The 20,353-nt window shown below is 38.5% G+C and overlaps 1 protein-coding gene and 1 long non-coding RNA gene across 5 annotated transcripts in view; one reads left to right on the top strand and one right to left on the bottom strand.

Annotated features, from left to right (window-relative positions):
* Nucleotides 1-1,186: 1,186 nt before the first annotated feature.
* Nucleotides 1,187-8,187, top strand: LOC148353313 (uncharacterized). The gene is made up of 3 exons (XR_015852656.1): nucleotides 1,187-1,377; nucleotides 3,005-3,091; nucleotides 8,063-8,187. It is a non-coding gene; the product is annotated as an uncharacterized LOC148353313 (long non-coding RNA).
* A 4,055-nt stretch (nucleotides 8,188-12,242) lies between these two features.
* The window catches only part of dgkg (diacylglycerol kinase, gamma), a 158,470-nt gene continuing 150,359 nt past the window's right edge, over nucleotides 12,243-20,353 (bottom strand). For all 4 annotated transcript variants that reach the window (XM_088352146.1, XM_088352149.1, XM_088352148.1 and 1 more), the window contains one exon: nucleotides 12,243-19,791. In XM_088352146.1, coding sequence (XP_088208272.1) covers nucleotides 19,693-19,791 — 99 coding nt within the window. In that variant the 3' untranslated portion in view covers nucleotides 12,243-19,692. The remainder of the gene's footprint in view (nucleotides 19,792-20,353) is intronic.

Here is a 20,353-nt window from a genome sequence, read left to right as displayed (position 1 = left end):
TTTTATATGATAGTTTATGTATTATGCTATTATGTAAATACATATTGTTTTTGAAATGAATTTAGTTTTTTTTTACCACGAGAAAGTACTAAATAATACACATCTAAGCTAACATTCCCAGAACAATTGAAAAACAGAATTAATCACATAGCAAAGTTATAAAAAACAGGAGGAAAATGCATGTACAGGAAACTGCTATGCCGACAAGAGGGTTAAAGTTCATGCAAAATATTTGTCACTGTCACCCTTAACACCAAATTAGGATGCCTCCACGTCCACGGACCAAAAGTGTCCTTGTTTAAAAGACAGCTGCTATGAAAGCAATAATCCATTAAATCCCCTCCATGCCTCTGTGCACAGATTATGGCATTGGCGTCAATATTAATGAACAGTGACACAAGTCCCCTTCAAAATGGCGTTTCCTCACCTTCCTTCGTATATTTTTCTGTACAGACAGCGCTGAGTACAGGACAAATTTAAGAAACATAAGTCGCCTCCTCCCAGTTTAGGTCTGATAGATCTAATTATATTAGTAGGGTGCCCCTGTATTTTGCCATATTTTTCATGATAGTTATGCTATTTGTCAGCATATTTATCTCAATTGGTGTAGCACACATTGATAAAAGTTATTTTAAAAAATTGGTAAACGAACCAAAAAAATCACAATGATGAAAAAAAAATTGATAACAGCTATATGAAAGTCAGTGTAATTGGCTGGCCACTCCCGTTAAAAGCACGAGATGAAGTGAAATAGAAAGAAAGGTACAGACCGAAAGAGTGAAAGACAGAGATGGACAGACATAAAGATAGACAGAGAGGAATAGAAATGAAGAGACAGAGACATAGAGAAAAGAGAGGGAGGGAGAAAGAGAGAGAGAGAGAGACCCAAAATGAGAGAGAAAGGCAAAGTGAGAAAGAGAGGAAGACAAAGAGAGGGATGGGAACACAGAGAAAGAGAAAGACGTCTAGAGAAAGCCAAAAAGAGAAAGAGATAGAGACAGAGAGGGCAAGAGGGAAAGACAGGCACCGGGAAAGAGAGAAAGAGAGAAAGAGAAAATAGACAGGGGGAGAAAGACCAAAAGAGAGAGTGCGAGAGAGAGACACCAGCTGAAACGCGTTGACAGATTGCTCCCTGACTACTTAAACGCTGTCTTGTGAGTCGCCTGGTGTTGGAGCGTCTGCGAAACTCCTGCTAAACTCTGTTGTGTTTCATCAAGCCATGTGAATCCTTTTTTTTGCCTGTGTTTTTGTAGTTTAATGTTTTGTTCTCGCCCGATCTGTTTGATTTTGACCACTTCCTCATTTTGATCAATCTACTTCTGTGACCAACGATCCCCGGATCAAGTGTGCGCTCATTCCTCTTCTCCCCAATAAACTGTGAGTAACGTTACGCGATTGGGTTCTGCTTCCTGTCCTGGTCCTGACACCTCCCCATGTGCTGTCTACTATTCGCTACTGGTGGCATATAACCAAAATCGCGCATATACGTTAACCGCCTGATCTAAGTATTTTATTTTAAAGTTCTAAATTTGCTTGGATGCAACTATATACGATAGGGAGACTATTTCCATGAGGAAAATATCAGACCCCTTGTACTCTTGGCTTAAGACAGCCCTGCCATAACTGTATGCAGATGTTCTTTGCAGATAAATATAAACATGCCAACCTTCAGAAAATGTTGGAGGATAAATGGTTGTGTGTGACAGCCTGAGTTATGTATTAGTGAACAGAAGTCAGAGGACATTGTAATTAATAATCTGCATTTAATAAATAGCATTTTAACGCAGCAACACACCATGTAGTAACGGCAGTACAGTTACAACATTGGATCAATAACGCAGGTTAAATTGTTCTTAAACAAGAAAAGTAATTGCGTTCCAGGAATGCATTCCTTTGTAATGCGATTGCCTTAACTCTAGTGCAACAAAACTAAGGGTGCGCGGATCAGTCTATCCATCCATCCATCCATTATCTGCACCGCTTATCCTCAGTAGGTTTGCGGGGGTGCTGGAGCCCATCCCAGCTATTTTCGGGCAGTGGGCAGGGGACACCCTGAACTGGTTGCCAGCCAATCGCAGGGCACACGGGGACAGACAATTCGCTCGCTCATTCACACGTCGGGACAATTTGGACTGGCCAATTAACCTGAAATGCATAATTTTTGAAATAAGGGAGGAAACCGGAGTGCAACCTACACAAGCACGGGAAGAACATGCAAACTCCACACGGGGGCTTTGATCCCACGAACTCAGAACTGTGCCGCACACGCGCTAACCACTGCGTCGCTGTGCTGCCTGTGGATCAGTTCAAATATCCATATTATTGATACTCGGAAAGTACTTGAATCAGATTGATTCTATTGTCCAGTGGTTGATACTTTCTTCCTCCACTAATTTCCTCTAAGCACCTTTTCTCTACAAGGGGCGGCATTAGCTCAGGTGGTAGAGCGCTCGTCTTGGGATTAAGAGGAGGTAGAGTGCTCGTCTTGGGATCAAGAGGTCGCAGGTTCGATTCCCGGCTCTCCGTGTTATATGTCGAAGTGTCCTTGGGCAAGACACTGAATCCCTAATGCCCCCAATAAGCAGGTCGCCGCCTTGCATGGCTGCATGGTGTGTGTGAGTGTTTGTGTGAAATGGGTAAGTGTGAAGCACATTGTAAAGCGCTTTGGGAAGTCATTGACTTGAAAAGCGCTATATAAATGCAGACCATTTACCTTTTCTCTATGTAGATAGTGCAGCCCTTATTAAGTTTATGCCAGAGTGTGTTACTGGCAGGCACACTTTTAGCACCTCTCCCTTCCTGGCATGCTGCTGCATCTTGCCTGCCTTGGAGAGGAGAGAGCTCCCCTACCCGAAGCTAATAAATGAGTGAGGCAATTTACTGGGATCGGATCAATAATATTTACAAGCGATTGCTCCTCCACTAATATTTTCAAAGCATCGCTACTCATTGTTGATGGCGCAGACCTTCTCTCTCTCACCCAGCGCCCTTGACCACTCTTTAGGTTTACGGGTGAATGTGCGACTGACAGGCACCTTTCTCTACCTGGCCTTCTGCTGCATCCCACCTGCCAGGCTGAAGAAAGGGCCAAGTATGTGTACGCAACCATACCAGAAGCTGAAAATAACAGAACAAACAGGAAGCGCAGCGTGGTGCAGACTACAGAAAAAGAATATGCCAAGTGTCTTATATATATATATATATATATATATATATGGTAAAGTGGTCTGCTACTGCGACAACACCACACATTTACATTAATACATGATTAAAAAGTTCATCCTGCATGGATGCATCGAGCAATGAGCTACAACCATAATGTAATCGAAATACTGTTCCTGAAAAAAAACCTGTAAACCCGTTGTTCCTGTTGCAATAAGCCAAGGAGAGACCGTTAACACTTTATCTACATTACTGACTTTATTTTCAAAATATTGCAATCAAAGGTATTTTAGTTCTCTAAATGACATACTTTTTCATTATGTTGCTGCTTCTTTGGTTTGATTTTCTTGGCTTCTGTTTGAAATAATTCAAATCTTCAAAATGTCTATTTATTTTTGTGCACTGTTAAAGTTTGCTATTACCAGAACAGGAAGAGGAGCCAGATGCGTAACGTTTACTCACAAGTTTATTGAGATATAGAGGAAAAACAAACGCCAGCGATCCGGTGCTCGCTGGACAAGGGGAGCAAGCTGCTCACGGGATCGTAGCGTGTTCGGAATGCGGAAGTGGATCTCCCGGAACGAGAGATCGTTGCGTGGTCAAAGGGGAAAAACGTGTTGCTTGCCGGAGAGGGGGATCAGAGCATGGTCGGTAGTCAAAAACGGGTCGTTAGCCGGGGCGGGAGATCAGAACGTGGTCGGTGGTCAAAAACGGGTTGTAGCCGAAGACAAACGGGGAATCAGGAACAGATGAGTGGTATATGGATGAAAAAACGGGACAGACGGGAGTCAGAGTCAAAGTCCTTGCCTTGTGTAAGCAGAGGTCCACTGACGGACTGACAAAGGGTGAGTGAGTACGCTGAGCTTAAATTGGAGGGGGAACCAATCAAGTAACCAGCAGCAGGCGCTAAACGAGCGGACACTGGTGAGTGTAATGAGTAATCATGACACTATGTAGTTATTTAACAATAATATTTTAGCGCCTAATCTTTGTGCTGTGTAAGTATCCATTTAAGATCAGTATCGATCAATATTACTATGTATTTTCTTGCATCGGATTGATACCAAAATCCCCAGTATCGCCCACCCTTTAACAAAATCCAAATTGTCTTTTTTCTTAAAGGTGGATAACTTCTAAATGTTTTGATACTGCGCTAATCCGCCATCCCCTCTGGTCATGGCTCAGGTCAGCGGCTTGTCTTTCAGCAGGATGGAGACGTGTACTTGCACTTGTGTAGGTGACAGTGTAGCCTAAAATAGCAGCTGTCAAATTCAATTGTGTGCACGCTAAGCGTGAAATAGAAGAGGATGTGTTTTGCAGGCAGACACCCACAGGTGCACAAGCGCACTTTTTTTGTTCGGTCAGTCGAGGATATTGTGGGTGCTTACCGGGAGGCAATCTAAGGCTGCGTCGGCGCATTGTGTTGCTTCGGCTCAAAATAAATTTGGCTCGTATGTATGCAGACTGTGCATTTTATAGCACGGTCAGGACGACTTCCTCATCCCTCGAAAGGCTTGTGTCGGTCAGTGTAACACCAGCTTGTAATGTGCCAAAGTCAAATTTGGGTCAACCCTTGTCTTTAGGGTACTTTTATTTAAGAATACTCGAATCTGAACGTGCGTTCTAATCACGTAAATATGGGATTCAAAATTATCTAATAATACATCAAAATCGCTTGTGTCCCCTAAACTACAGGTTTTGGGATGCACCATTCCACCCTAATGACTGGCTGCAACCCAAATCAAGAAAAAAATCCACTTCACAAATGAAATAATTGTGCAGTTTGTGGCAGAGGTAGTAGAAATATTCCTTTTTTAAAAAAACAAAAAACAAAATGACCTTCAAAACCACTTCAAGTACAGTACTTCAAGTAATTGTCTTGTCAAATAATAATAAGCTGTAAGACTGCTTAGCCAATCAGATCACAGAACAGAATGCATAATGCAAACCCGTGACATAGGATAACCGTGAAAAGTAAACTGTGGTATGGCGACGGGTTACTGTATTTCCAAACATGAAATTTTCCCTCCATTTTTTATCCAAGCCCAACAAAAATGTATTTGACAACAATTCTTTGGAGATGCACCTGCACACTGCTGCCATCCAAAAATGATTCACTTAAAAAAGAAAAAAATAAAGAAACAATAAAAACTATTGCCCCCCAAAAAGTATTTGTCAGAAACAAATTTTCGAGGTCAAAATAAGTTGATGGAACAAGATGCATACAACCCAAGTGGGAGCATTCTGTTCAATGGTTTCTCTCATAGCCATTTTTTTTGTTCAATGTATCCTTTCGGCGCAGCATACTCTAAGTTAGGAACAAGATTTGACATGACGGCTATTAATAGCCCTATGCCAGATAATTCCTGCCTTGTTATCTTTACAGCCACGCCAAGAAGCCTCGCTAAAGGCCCACTTTTCTTTTCTATTGTGTAAGTAAGCCCTGCTTCCTCTTAAAATCTCCACACTTTAGTCCCTCGTGGTTTCTATTTCTGTCAGAAAACAAGCACCCTTAAGAGCTAAATTTTATTTGAACCTATACGATTCCTGTCCTGCAGCCTCTCACATTTGCTTAAGTCAGCATGCTAATAAAATACAGGCCTGCAGAGAGAACAAATGTCACGGCACCTCATAAAATATAGGGAAAAAACATGTGGATGATTGTCAAAACAAATTATCATAAGCAAGCAGAATAAAGTTATCAACAAGCTTCATGTGAATTGGTTGATTTCTCCAGAACATTTCTATTTCATTTTCTGTTGCAGCGGCCAAAATGCCAAAAATGTATTTATAGATTTATAGGGAAAGTCCATATTTTTGGAAGGCAACGTAGGAGCGCAACTAGTGAACATACAAGATGAAGCAGTGGATTACATTTTCGAGGCAGGAGAAAAGAAGCACGGTACTTTGTTAATTGTGTCGAGTGACATTAATGAAATCACCTTTTTTTTAACGTCAAAAGTGAAATGAAGTAACGTCTTTGTGGAATGACATTGCAACTGATTCACCCCTTCAGATTGGATTGATCGCAAAAGCCATGTATATGGGGTTGTTAGTTTGTCCCTAGGCATGTAAACTTATTTATTCGGATTGTCCAAAACACAAATTCTTATCCCAGTGGGACAATTTTCTACATATGAACTCATCCGCTGAACCATAAATATCCAACTGGGCACTCAGAATATACATAATTAAGAAACAGCAGATCAATTAGTTTTTTGGTCTGGTAGATCTTACTTAGATCTATAATCCATCAGTTTCTAGTTCCCAAACTATATGCAGTGACTATTTTTGTCACGATTGCCCATTGCCCTCGCTTGGGCCCGCCCGTTTGGCGCCAGCTGCTGCTCGTTGCCTGATTATCTTCCCCCCTATTTAAACTCAGTGCGCTCATTCACTTCTTGTCAGTCCGTCAACGAACCTCTGCACTTGCAAGACTTGTATTTGGACTCTGTCCGATATCCTGCTTGTGTAACCACTATTCGGTTTTGATCCCGTCAGTGCTGTCCTGTCCGGTGTCTTGCTCGTGTACCCAGTATCGATCCCATCTGTCCCGCCCTGTCCGGTATTTGTTCATGTATCCAGTATTTGGTATCAATCCCGCCTGTCCTGTCCTGTCCGGTATCTTGCTCCAGTCTCCAGTGTCCGGTATTGATCTCGTCTTTCTCATCCTGTCCGGTATCTTTCTCCAGTCTCCAGTATCCGGTATCGATCCCATCTGTCCAGTCTTGTCCGGTATTTTGCCCCAGTATCCGGTATTGATTCTGTCTGTCCTGCCCTGTCTGGTATCTTGCTCGTGTATCCAGTATCCAGTATCGATCCTATCTGTCCTGTCCTGTCCTGTATCTTGCTCCAGTATACGGTATCAATCCCGTCTGTCTTGTCCTGTCCGGTATCCTGCTCGTGTAACCACAATCTGGTATCGATCCCGTTTGTCCCGTCCTGTCCGGTATCTTGCTCGTATATCCTGTATCTGGTATCGATCTTGTCGGTCCTGTCCGGTTTCGATCTCTTCTGCCAAGCGATCGCCGAATCGCTGGCGTTTGTGTTCCCGTAATATAATGCTTGTGTGAAAACGTTACACGTCTGGGTCCACCCTCTGTTCGGGTTCTGACAATCGTCACATGCTACTATTGACCCTGTTAAATATCTGAACATCGGTGATGTAGTTTTGTAAAACAGTGTAAATCAATCAGAAACAGAAATATTATTCGAGTTTCTAGTAGCATGTTTACTATGGTTCCGTCAATCCGTTCATGGTAATTTTGTGATATCATTGAACATTGAACCAAGGTATTGATTTTCTGTGCGTCTGCTCAATTTCTTCACAGCTGTTATTTACCATATCACAGGGAATATTGATCTTTGTCGTCAGGACCGGTTTATGCACAATGCACAAGTATAATTTGAATGTATTGATTTCTACATGTAGGGTTAATTTAGTCAACGAATAATAAACGGAAATATAAACATTTGTCACATGGTGAAAACAAATCTACACAACAAGAACCTTCAAGAAAACATTGACTAGTTAGTATTTTCATCAACTAATGAGGACAAGAAAAAAATTGAGTTAATTAAAGTAAAGCTAAACTGAAATCTATAGACATTTTAGTTCAACAAAGACATGACAACAAATCCAAATGAATCAGAGAGACACACAAAGTTGACTTTTAAAAAATAAACCTACTGCCATTGTTTTGCCGCAAAAAAATGAAAACGTAATGGGAATTAATTATACATTAGATGACAATTTCTCAATATTATGCAATGATTGGCCACACTAAAACAAAATTAAAAGCACCCATTATAAACTGATTTAAAAGATTTGAAAATGTTACATCAAAAAGATCGACTGTTCTAAAGGTACTGTTAAAATGAATCTGTGCTTTTTCCACAGCGTTTGAAAAGATCGGCAGCCTGGTGGTCGCTGCCCTTCCCAGGGATGTTGCCTCGAGTAATTCTTGGTGCTGCTAAATCAATGTGAACACACGACGATAGTGTGTGAGCTTGCAAGACCCCGCCCATGTGTATGTATATATGTATATATATATATATATATATATATATATATATATATATATATATATATATATATATATATATATATGAAATAGATATATGTTTTCCTTTTTCTTTTCAAAGTTTATGTATTACATGTTTTACCCTGGAGTGCCATGTCGAATTTCTTTGCATACAGTGTTTACAATGTTAATATTAATGTCAATAAAGACATTTCTAATTCTATTTAGTTTGAACAAACTATTTGAAAGTGTTGTCAAACTGGATTTGTCTTGATGTTGAAACAGTTTGTCACCCTTCTGAGTTTTAATACGTCTCAAAGGCTGTTGTATCGTTTTGCTTTCTGGTTTCCTGATATCAAAGTCAGCAATGGTTACTTACAAAACCTAGGCCACAAAGATTGATCATTACCATACTTTCACTGGTTCTGGTCCACATAAGATGGGATCTTATGAGTTTTGTTGGTAATTTGATAATTCATCAAATATTACATGAGTAAACACCAAAAACATGTTAATTAGCCGATTCAAATTGTCCCTAGGTGTGAATGAGCGAGCGAATTGTCTGTCCCTGTGTGCCCTGCGACTGGCTGGCAACCAGTTGAGGGTGTCCCCTGCCCACTGCCCAAAGACAGCTGAGATGGGCTCCAGCACCCCTGCAACCCTACTGAGGATAAGCGGTGCAGATAATGGATGGATGGATGGATAGTATTCAGTCTGTCAAGATGTTTGAATAATTGGATATTCCTTCAAAACATTTTTAATCAAACCGACTTTACTGTTATCATCTTTTTGGCTGGAAAGTTCGCCACTCTGCCCAACAAGGCAAGATTTAAGGCACGATTCACTGGAGGTTTTACCTTTTTTTCCCTTTTAAATTATAAGAGAGATTTTCAAGTTCTACGGCAGTTCTCAAAAATTGTTGGCCAGTCTTTTATCCCCAAATTTGATACCTCTTTTCAATGTTTTTTCATTATATCCTTTTGTATGCTTTCTGTCACCCTCCATTTGGGCATTTTCCTCAAAATTCACAGCAATCAGGTTTTGCGTTTTTTAAAACCAACCAGCATTGAAGAAAAGAGATCAACGAACATACAGCAGCTTGATTAAATCACTAGGGTTTCAAAGTTTAGATTGTGAGTTAGCTCTACATCTGTACAACCGCAAGTTAGACAGTTAAAGCTGGTATTTCCAGGTCAGCAGCCTACAGGGTAAGTTGCAGTATTGATTTTATGGAGGATGGGGAGGCTCCGCCCTTGACCCCAAAACTGAACAACAAAAGGTTTTGTGGCATACGAAAGCACAGATCAATGGAGTGAGTTTTTTCTGTCTAAGGGGCGGTTGGGGCAAGAGTGGATGCCCACTGCAGGGCGCTAATTCCTTTTTTGTGGACAAAAGTGAAATGTATATCAAGTGGGAATGTGCAATAGAGGCGGTACTAAAGGTATTCTCAAACTCATTTTTCTTCAATTAGCTGTATTGTTCACCCCCAAAATTATGCAAATATGTTGTAAAATATTCTAATTGGAGAAATGTAGCTTCGTAGTTGACCATGTGGCTTGTTTGCTGTAAGTCATTGTACAAACACAATATTTTCAAAATGGCAAATCCCGTTAACACAACAAGTGAGGCCAGCTCCAAGGCAGACAGAAATTGAAGTGAAACGCTATTGCATACCACTTATTTCTGCTTGGAGGTAAGCGATTGTGGCTTTTTGTTTGAATTTTCGCGGCTTGTGTTGCTGTTGGTATTATGTTGAGCTAGCACCTGGTTAGCATCCGGGCTGCTGAGGGCTTTCCTGCTTTGTTTGCTCCATGTTGGCACACATTGGCTGCCCAGAGTGTGCTGTGTGTCCAGCTAGCCACTTTTGCCGTGTGTCTTGGTTTATCCCTGTGAGGCTTTGCGTTTATTGCCGGTGACACTTTTGGTTGTTGCCAAGCCTGGTTAGTCACCACTTGTTTTTTGATCAGCTAACCTGGCATTGGCGTCAGTTTTACCTTGTTACTTGGTTTCTTCATTCCCAGCCGGCTTTGCGTTTATTGCCATAGCCGTTGCCGCTTTTTGTTGTTGGTTACCGGTTAGCCTGGCTCGCGTTTTTATGGTGAGGCTGGAGCCGCCTTTCGTTGATCAGTCCCAGGTAGCCAGCAGTTTTTTTTGCAATATATATATATATATATATATATATATATATGTTTGTGTGTATAATTGAGCGCCTTGTACCTGGTGGTGAAAAATACTAATTGAAAGACAATATTGATATAAATAATAAGCAATAATATGCAAATTTTCTTTATAAATAGCAATGCATGAATAATTTTAAGTTGAAAAACATTTTTCTTTACATAAAATGTGGATCACCTAAGGGAAATTGACATAATTGCACACCATCTTGCTGCTACGGGTATTATGGGAAATATAAAATTAAAAATATATTTAATGGTAACATTTATTTAGTGTTGACCATCTTCCTCATTGATTGAGTTTTTTTGGGTCAAAATCGCTAAGTGTTCACATTATATGATGAATATTATTAATTGGTATGTAACGCGTTACTGTGCTGGCCGTCTGCAAATTGAGGCACACGATTCTCTTGCCTCATTTAGAGGTCGATAGTCATACTAATGATTCTGATTTGGCCCATACCTCAGCACCAAACAATATAATTAGTGACAGTTTTAGTATAGTTTGGGTTTTGTCTGCTTCCTCAGGGCACTCCGGTTTCCTCCCACCTTTCAAATAACATGCATTTCACATTAGGTCCAAATTGTCCCTAGGTGTGAACGAATGAGTGACTTGTCTGTCACTGTGTGCCCTGCAACTGGCTGACAACCAGTTCAGGGTGTCCCCTGCCCTGCCCGAAGATAGCTAAGATGAGCTCCAGCACCACTTTATTTTTGACTAGCTACCTGGCTACCTATTCAGCCTTTTTGCTATCTATTTACATTTTTAGCTTATTTGGCAAACTATATAGCTATGTTTTGAAATGTTTTGTGTGTTTTCTAGCTAATATTTGATCATTTTACCAGTGCTTCTCAACAGTGTATCGCAGACCGGTTTACAGTGGGATGCGGGTCTTTGGCTTGTTAAACAATACTACGAAAGAATAAAAAGGAACTTCAATTACACTCCTTAACAGTAGATGGCGATAATGCCCTGCTTGAACTCTTCTTTCTGTTCAATCAATCTGTGCCATCCCAATTGTGTTTTTGATGGACCACATTTCATTTTGTTATTTTGTTTGTTTTGTTTCCCTTTTCTGCCCTTAATAATGGGTCCTAATAACGTTAGTGATGAGGGGAGGAAAAATGGGAATACAGTGACAACAATGGAGTAGAAAATGATAGTGTCTGCCATTCATGCGCAGCTGGATGGTACAGTAAATAGCTTAAGTTTTATTTTTATTTATCTTTATTTTCTATATAAATAAATTATTATCAATATTTAGAACATGTTTTTTTACATTTTAAAATGTATTTAAGTACAGTACGCTTGACAGTTTAGGTGGTCGTTTATATGCAATGCAGGCTTATGTGCAAGTAAATATGGGACTTGAAGTTCTATCGGTTTTGGAAAATAAGGTGAATATATTCTACGATCTCTGCTTTAAACTGCACAATCCTTTCATTCAATAGATTTGAGAAGTGGACATTTTTTGGATTTGGCTCGCAGCTTGTCATTAGGAAGGAAAAGTGGGTCCTGAAGTCAGACCAGTTCAGAATCAATGTTTGAGATGGACAATATGTCATTCTATGCAAAAAGAAAATAAGGAAAATTTCAAACTTGTGATAGTTACTGCGATATCATCTGCAATAGTTATTACGATTTCAATTGATAACATTACTCAATAGGCCAGAACTCTTCGCTTGGCCTATTTCTGGCGTCCTCTTTACCAATAAGCGATACCTTTAGGTTTCTTGAGATGAAAAGGCGTCCATTTTTAAATTTATAGTTCAAACCATTCACAAACTCTAAGCAAGTTAATTAGCTAATTGCTGACGAGTGAACATTTCGACTCTGTGGTAGTCATTCAGTTTATACGAAACTTGAAAAAGGAGGCTATTTAAAGGAAGATTTTTAATTCTTTATTTTTTGTTGTTGTTCATTCCATTGTTACAGCAAGCATGTGGTAGAACGACAAATAAAATTTCACAAACAAGTGCCGCGTGTACATTCATTGTGGTTATAGTGGCCGAAGACATTATTTGAACAATAAATGTGACACAATTGTAAACACGTATTGGTTTATCCTTAACATATAAACACAAAAAACACACAACGTTATGTACAGTCTCAGTGTTTATGCATCAGTCCCGTTAACTCGGCGTGTTTTAAAGGGAAATAAAGGGGAAACATCTCGCCCCTCGCATGTCAATTCTTCTAACACAGAGTATCTTGCAAATAACATTTTCCCCGCAAAATTGAATTCCATTTCTTATTTTTTTTTTGCTTTTGTGTAGAGCACTGTTTTTCAAACCTTTTTGAGCTTAGACACACGTTTTTTCATCCACTCATTCAATATCAGATTTTTTTTCTGTAATTGGGAGAGCGTGTGCCAGAAAATTATTGCCATTTTGACTTATTTTTGAAGGTGTACAGAAAATGTAGTTTTGTAACTATATAGACATAGGACATATTAAAAGAAAACTTGAAACCACATTTTTCATTCTGAAAAGATGTTTCTAGCTTTTACCATTGTTTAGTAAACAACAGTTGAACTATTGTTTGCTAAGTATCTTAAAATTACAAGAATTCTTCTGAGAAAAATAGCTTTTTGTGAAAGGATGCATTTCAAGCAAAATGTTCGCTTTGGTGCTTTTTTTTTTGCATTTGTAATACTTCCAAAATCTAAACCAAGGGTCTCTAACGTGGAACCATCACTAGGACAGTGAGGTGCCAGCGGACCTGTTCTGAAAATAGCTCACTAGTGCTGGGTCATTGTAATTTTCAAGTAAAATTATTTTTTGTTGGTTGAGTGAATCAATTCAACCATATTTTTGGATAATTAACCTTGTAATAACTTATTAATAACATAGTAATAACATGATAAAATTTCATTTTAGTAATTCAAATAAATACATTCCAGTAATGGGTTCATATACAAAAGGAATCAATTCAAGCATTGATATTGATTTTTAAGCAATTAATTAAGAAAACGATTGATAATTTATTCATGTATCAAACAAATGGGTTAATTCATATTTTTATTGATTTATTTTATATGGAATACAACAAACTAAATTCCAATTTAGGGGTTTTGTAAAGCAAATGAGCAAAAAATGTGCATTTTTTTGGCTGGCTACCTATTCAGCCTTTTAGCTATCTATTTACATTTATAGCTATTTGGCAAGCTATGTAGCTATGTTTTCATATTTTTTTGTGTTTTCTAGCTAATATTTGATCTTTTTTTCTAGTTATCAAGCAAATTTTCTTTTTAAATAGCTATACAGCTGTTTTTTAGCTTTCTGTCTGGCTTTTTATTCTTTTAGCTAGCCATTTAGCTCTATTTTAGATTTTTACTTGTTTACTTTTGAACTATCATGCTACTTTTTAGCTATATAGCAAGCCTTCTAGCTAAGTTGCCTTTTTAGAAATTCATATCAAACTGGGTGCCCTTTGCGCTCATTAGTAACAAAAAGTAGCTCTCAGCTTGAAAAAGGTTAGAGACCCTTGATCTAAACAATGCATCTATAAACACAAGGGCACTTTTTTATTGCAACAACACTGAACTGATGCATGAAATCTGCATTAATTTTGCAAGAACTTTTCAGCGCCCGCTGTTTCTGGTGAAGTAATCGCACGATTTCGGTTACCATGGCAAATGAATTACTTCGGGCGACCGCGGTTCAGCAGACGTGCTCAAAACGCCATCCCTCCCTAACCAGATGATGACGATGGGACTTTGTCATCTTTATAAAAAAAGCAATAAGCTCTGTTCAATAGTTACCTACTACCTATTACTATTTGTCCACGTTTTGCGACCACACTGCTTTACAAAATCTATTCGCCACATGGAGCCGACAACAGAATTTTATTTGATGGATACAGGAAACAACATTAAGTTGGAATTTCTCAATGTGTGGACAAAGATCTGAACAAAGCCATTTTTGCCATCTAATGGTGATTTATCATGATGAACTCATTCCCAGAGACTTGATAGCTACCGATGAGCAGCGCCATAGCCTTCATAATATTTTTTAAAATAAAAAAAAAACAAAAACGTATTTTTACGTTTTGGTACTCAGGGACAATGCTTCTGAAAATTTTAAAGAGACAATGTGTTATATTTGACTGAAAGATGTCGCTGTGTTGTTTGGTGCAACCCAAAACCAGTGCTATAAAGGAAGACAACAAAGTAAGGAGACTCAAAGTGACCAAACTGCATATAATACACACTGTCCCTTTCAAATATGTAGGGAAAAAGGGAAAAAAACAGACTTATAATAACAGATAACTGCCTAGTTTAACTTATAATAGCAAAAGGAAATTGACTACTTTGAAGTAGATGACCAATTTACTATTTTTACAATGCCCTTTTCAGTTTAATATTAAACTTTTCCTTATCTGGATTATAAACTGTGGAAAACATGTTGACCGGGGAGGAAAACAACCACAATTTTAATGAACATACAAAAAGAACTCAACAGTTGTATTTCTTGTTCCTGAAAAATCAGTTTTTGTTATGAAGATTGCTGATCATTTTCTTAGATATTAACCTGATGAGATAAACAGAGATGCCAATGATCAAAAGTCATATTTCAGAATGAAATATAAATACTTTCTTCAGCTAATTTAAGTTATTTTTTTCAAAAAGTAATGGAAATGTATTGTTTTAAAAATCATTCATTGACTCAATCTCCAATATGCATTACTATGTCGGCTACATTCTCTGTTTTTCCTCGCCAACCAATTTTTTTTCATATGGCTTCTGAAAATGGCTAGCAGCAAATCATTTTGTTATAAAATTGTGAGTTACATACATAGTTTAAACAAAAAAAAGAGAAAGGTGTGAGTTCTACTTGCAACTCGACACTGTTCCATAACACTTGATTTATCTGTCCACTGTTGTTTAGTCACTTGTACGACCGTCCCGGATCTTGAAATCTTGTTGACAAATTGCGTGGTGACAGTTTGATTTATGACCCTCCCTACAACCGGAGAAACGGTGTCAATTCCCAAACAGCTGACAAGTCTTTCTGTCCGTATAGTGTAGTACGATTAGCCACTGTCCTAATATAGTGTATTATTTGTGAAAAAAAAATCATTAGAAATCATTAGAAAAAAGAAACCGTTTTGATTTGAATGATAAGCAAGAATACATCTTCATCAACGATCATATGAACACACATTTCTTTAAATACTTGCAATTTAAGAAATATATATCTATTTCACATAGCATAAGGTTACCTACTGGGAGCTGACATGATAGTCTGTCATCTTGCTTCTACGGAGATGACCCAAAATCAAATAGCTTGTGAAAGGCTGGCCAAAAATATTGGGAAAATTGTGCATTTTCTTCACTTCAAGTCTCTTTAGTCTGTAAATTCCTAACTACGAGCCGCTACTTTTTAGCTAAATTCTAAACAGTGCAGCTTTAAGTACAGTGCGGCCTATTTCTTTTCTTTTTAATCGCGTCGAGTATCACACATCTTTGATCATTTTGGTGCCGGGTCACCAAATTCCTCAAGTGTGTGCGGCACCGTGGAAAACGGCGAGCTGCCTTACAGACATTACCGTACCCGCTACTTTCTGACAATATTTCAAAAACTGTGGCTTTAAAAACGATGTGGCTTTATTCGTGGCACAGCAACGTGAAAAACGGCTAGTGCATGTGCTCTAAATACAATACACCACAGAGATGTCTGTAAACATTTATGATGCCCTTTTAGAGAAATTAGTCCAAGTTGTTGCCAACATTATTTATACTATACATACCAGGTTTGACAGTAATTTAGTCAATATTTACAACGCACTCACAATATTTCGACATTTTACATATAGATCCTCAATTTAAAATTCCAAATTAAACAGCACGGCAACCACCAATAACCATAACACAAAAAGACACAACTGTGTTGCGATTTGGCACTATTCTCCTACTGCGGGTGCCCTGGCTCTGTTGTCTAAAATTTAAGGGCTCATATTTTATGTGACACAGCCCTAATTCACATTGCCTTTCGGCGCAGTAGTAAATATATCCTAGTCTTTGTAATTGCCATCTTTATTCCTCACAAGATCCGAAACCACGTGACAACCACAAATCGGAGCACAACTGAAAATGACGCAGCTGAGTCTGGACTTCAAATTTAAGAAATGGACAGTAATTATTTCATTTTTACGGCTGTTTAAGCCTGAGGCCTTAAACTCTAAGGGCGGCTTTTACATGAAGCAAATTTGAGTTTTATTCTTAACTTTGAGCATGCGGCTTTTAATCAGGTGCGCTCTGTAGTCCAGAAATTACAGTATTCCCCCCCAATATAGCGACATCTAGTGCTCAAATATTACACAGTGTCCCCTTAAATCACGCTTATTTCATAAATTGAGATAATTTGTTCATTCTTACATTTCACTCATCATTCCGTCCATTGCCGTCAATGGCAGTGAATGGGTTAATAATCTGTTTTCATGATCGGCAGGTATATATTTGAGTTCTGTGATCTAAAATAAGAGTTTCATTTCTTTCTGATGAATGCTGTTCTTTGCTAAGGATGAAGAATATGTGCATGTGAGTATGGTTGGCAAATTTTCTCTTTTTTTAATGTTACATAGATAATCTTTAATACTGGTTCAGAATTGAAGCTATTGACGGCTAAAGACATCACTGGCACTGAACAAGTTAATAGCCTGAAACCTGTTCCGAATATGGTTGTGAATTCTATTTAAGGGGAAAATCTCTTCATCTACTTAAGATTGTGAACAACAGCAACGTGTTAAGCGAACAATGACAAGAATATATTAAAACACACTCGCATGAGCGATACATGATATCTAACACTACATTCCTTGTATATTTACAAATACTCTATCCTGAACAGTAAATTTGACATGTAAGATCACTTTTTGACAGTTGTGACACAAGGAATAATCAGTCTTAATGTTCTGCAGAGACAAATTAGCTCCTCAAATAACAGGATGCAATTGGGGGCTTGCGGTTTTAGCTTTGGTACATAAAAAACCTGCAGGGGTCTGTTTTTTCAGTCCCGCAAGGGTCTGACTGTTAGTCCATGAGGGGATGTACAGTGTTACCTCTTTTTACGGGCTTAATCGTTCCAGGATCGTGCCCATAACTTAAATTTCTCATGTAACAAATGAATTTTCCCAATATAAAATAATTAAAAACTAACTGGTATGCTCCAGTCTTCCCAAAAGCATACAAATGAGCCAAGAAGAGCTATAAAAAATCCTGATCACTAAAACACATTCAAACTGTATAATATTATAATATGATATGATATGATAAAATGATATCAACCTATTACGTTCCCATAAAATTCGGTGCTTAAAAATAAATCCCAAATTCCCATGCCCACGTTATTGTTGGCTCCTATTTGAAGATGCCACGGAAAATTGTATAAAATTATGTTGGGAGTTTGATTGGCTAACCATTGTGTCAATCATCATTCAAATTGGTTGCTACTGGGTAAAGATATTCGTAGCTACAGGAGGCGTAGTCCTTTTTTAAACAGGCCCCTGTAGGCCAATGCGGGCTGTAGAGTGTAAAGAAAGCCAGCTATTGGCCAAGAGTGGTGTCAATTAAAGGTTCAAAAGGCTGACAGCTTTTAGGAAATTATTTTACGGGTCTTTTAATTTTTAAAGGGGAGTTTTGGAGCAAAACAAACAAATTGCAAGATGGAGCATCGAACGAAGCAGAAATGACTTTAGGCGGGTTTTTATTTTGCTTTATCTGTCACCTTATTGTGTGTTTTGGAGTACATATTTTACACGGTTGGTTTCTCTGGACTGTACCGTTTTTGCGGCCATTCAATGAATTTGATGATGGCCAGGGGACGTAATTGGTGAGTGGCACCAACTTAACAGTTTTTGGATATCTTGTTTCAAACTGATCTTCATGTTTCTGTGATGAGTATATTTTGAAATAGCCATCATATCTGAATCCCAAGTGTTTAAGCTTTCCAATAATATGTTGTGGCATGACTGGTGGAATCATACAAGCACGTATTTGTTTATCAAAAGTACGTCAGCAGGCCATCGGAAGGTTAAGGTTGACGGGATAAAAAGCGAGTTTATTACGAGTATCGTAACGAATGTGTGTGTGCTCTGTAGGAAGGGGAGGGTGCCGTTGCAAGGAGGAGTCACAGAGATCCTGTCAACCGTCCGTTTTCCTCGTATTTTATACATTTTTTGATAATTATATATTGTGTACGCCGCATGACAATTTTTATACAGGATTTTTTTTTTCAAAAAAAGACCAATCTCGTCTACTTTACTTGATAAAAAATATTGTCTCTGTCACTGGTAGCAGACGACAACCTCGTCTGAGATTCCTAATTTTGCCGCAGTAGTATACCTTAGTGCTTCTCAACTGGTGGGTGGGAGTCAAAAGGGAGTCACAGGCCCATTTTCATTGGGGTTGCGTTGGCAAAATAACGCGAGGAGAAGAGAAAAGAAAAAACAAAGGGTCAATTACACTCTTAACACTAACAAGCGATAATGTCCTGCTTGATCTCTTCTTCCAGTTGAAACAATCACCATGTTTGCGAGGGACCACATCTCATTTTGTTGGTATTCTGTTGGTTTTACGTCTTTTTTTGCCCATAACAATAGGTCACAAGAAAGTTTGTAATAAACGGAAGGAAAAGTGGAAAACGGTGATATCAACAATCGAGTCGAAGAATTAAACGATTACGAAATACGAAAATGGTTGAGCTAATGCTGACGGCAAGCAGTCACGAGGAGTGAACGGTCTCTAGTGATGACCTCTAACGACTGTTTGTGAACTGGATTTTCCTTCGTAAAGCGAGGTAGATTTTTGTTAAAGAAACCTGTGATTTTCAGGTTAAGAGGTGCTCATATAAAGAGGTATCACTGTACTCTTGGACAGTATTTTTGACACGTTTGATTTCACCTTTTGACAGTTGTGACACGAAATCATAAACAGGCTTAATGTTTCAAAATCCTTTCTTAAATAGCTTGATGCAACTAAAATGGGGGGCTTGCAATTTCAGCGTTGGAACATATAAACCTGCAGGGGTCTGGTTGTTAGTCCTATAGGGCATGTACAGTAATTGGACCACTCAAATATCACCTTTCAAATGTAAAGCCCCTGTTGCCAAAGTGGATCTTACGGTGCCAGATTTGGCCCCATTGCATTCCACAAAAATAGGTAAATAATAAATAAGGCAAGAACGTTAGTGATCCTTGCCTCACTTCCTTGAGCGCTTTCATACTTGGCAGTTGAGTTAAGAAGGATTACAAGGAGTTCTAGACCTGCTAGAAACGCTTGTACACTATACTGTATGTGGTTTGCAATATTCTTTTATGGGTGTGCGCTTTAGTCCCTACTGCGGGTGCGCTTCTTGAAAAAAAAGAAAGGTGTCTTCTGAGGTGGACCCAGCAACATGGGAACTTGGTTCTTGTGAGTGATCCTGATCTGTAAAAACAAAACAAAACAAAACAAAGATAAAGTTAAATTGTAACCCCCAGCCAGATTTAATATTCTGTGAAGGACATATAGATCTACATAGCATTGAACTTTTTAAAATGGCCAGGAATGTAGTGTCTCAAACATTGTAATCAACACTTGACTGACCTTGAAAACATAGATTTGACTCCCGTCTACAAAATAACTGTCTATTATATTTTATACAATGTCACGCTGTTTTTTGTATCTTAAAAAAGTGATGGAAAGTAAGCTTAAATTTTATTCAAAATGACCTTTTTTATTATCTAGACTAGAGACAAAGAAAACCCAGAGTAGTTCATACCAAAAAAATGAATATCTTCCTGTTTGGTCTTTCTGAGTCTCTGTACAGTCATAGTTTTCCTTGTGCCTTTTAGCACTTGTTTTTGGTTGCACTACACAATAAGGTGACAGCTAGTGGTCAAATATTCCATACAGTCCCTTTAAATGTTAACTCCAGCCAGAATTAAAATAATCTGTGTGACACATTGGTCATCATTGGATGAGACACCAATTGGACCTGGTTTTGACG

This window comes from Urocampus carinirostris, chromosome 14 (assembly GCF_059441175.1).
Source record: "Urocampus carinirostris isolate Australia breed hairy pipefish chromosome 14, RoL_Ucar_1.0, whole genome shotgun sequence".
Taxonomy (NCBI): Eukaryota; Metazoa; Chordata; class Actinopteri; order Syngnathiformes; family Syngnathidae; genus Urocampus; species Urocampus carinirostris.
The sequence above is the reverse complement of the archived record's forward strand: the minus strand, read 5'-3'. Positions and strand labels throughout refer to the sequence as shown.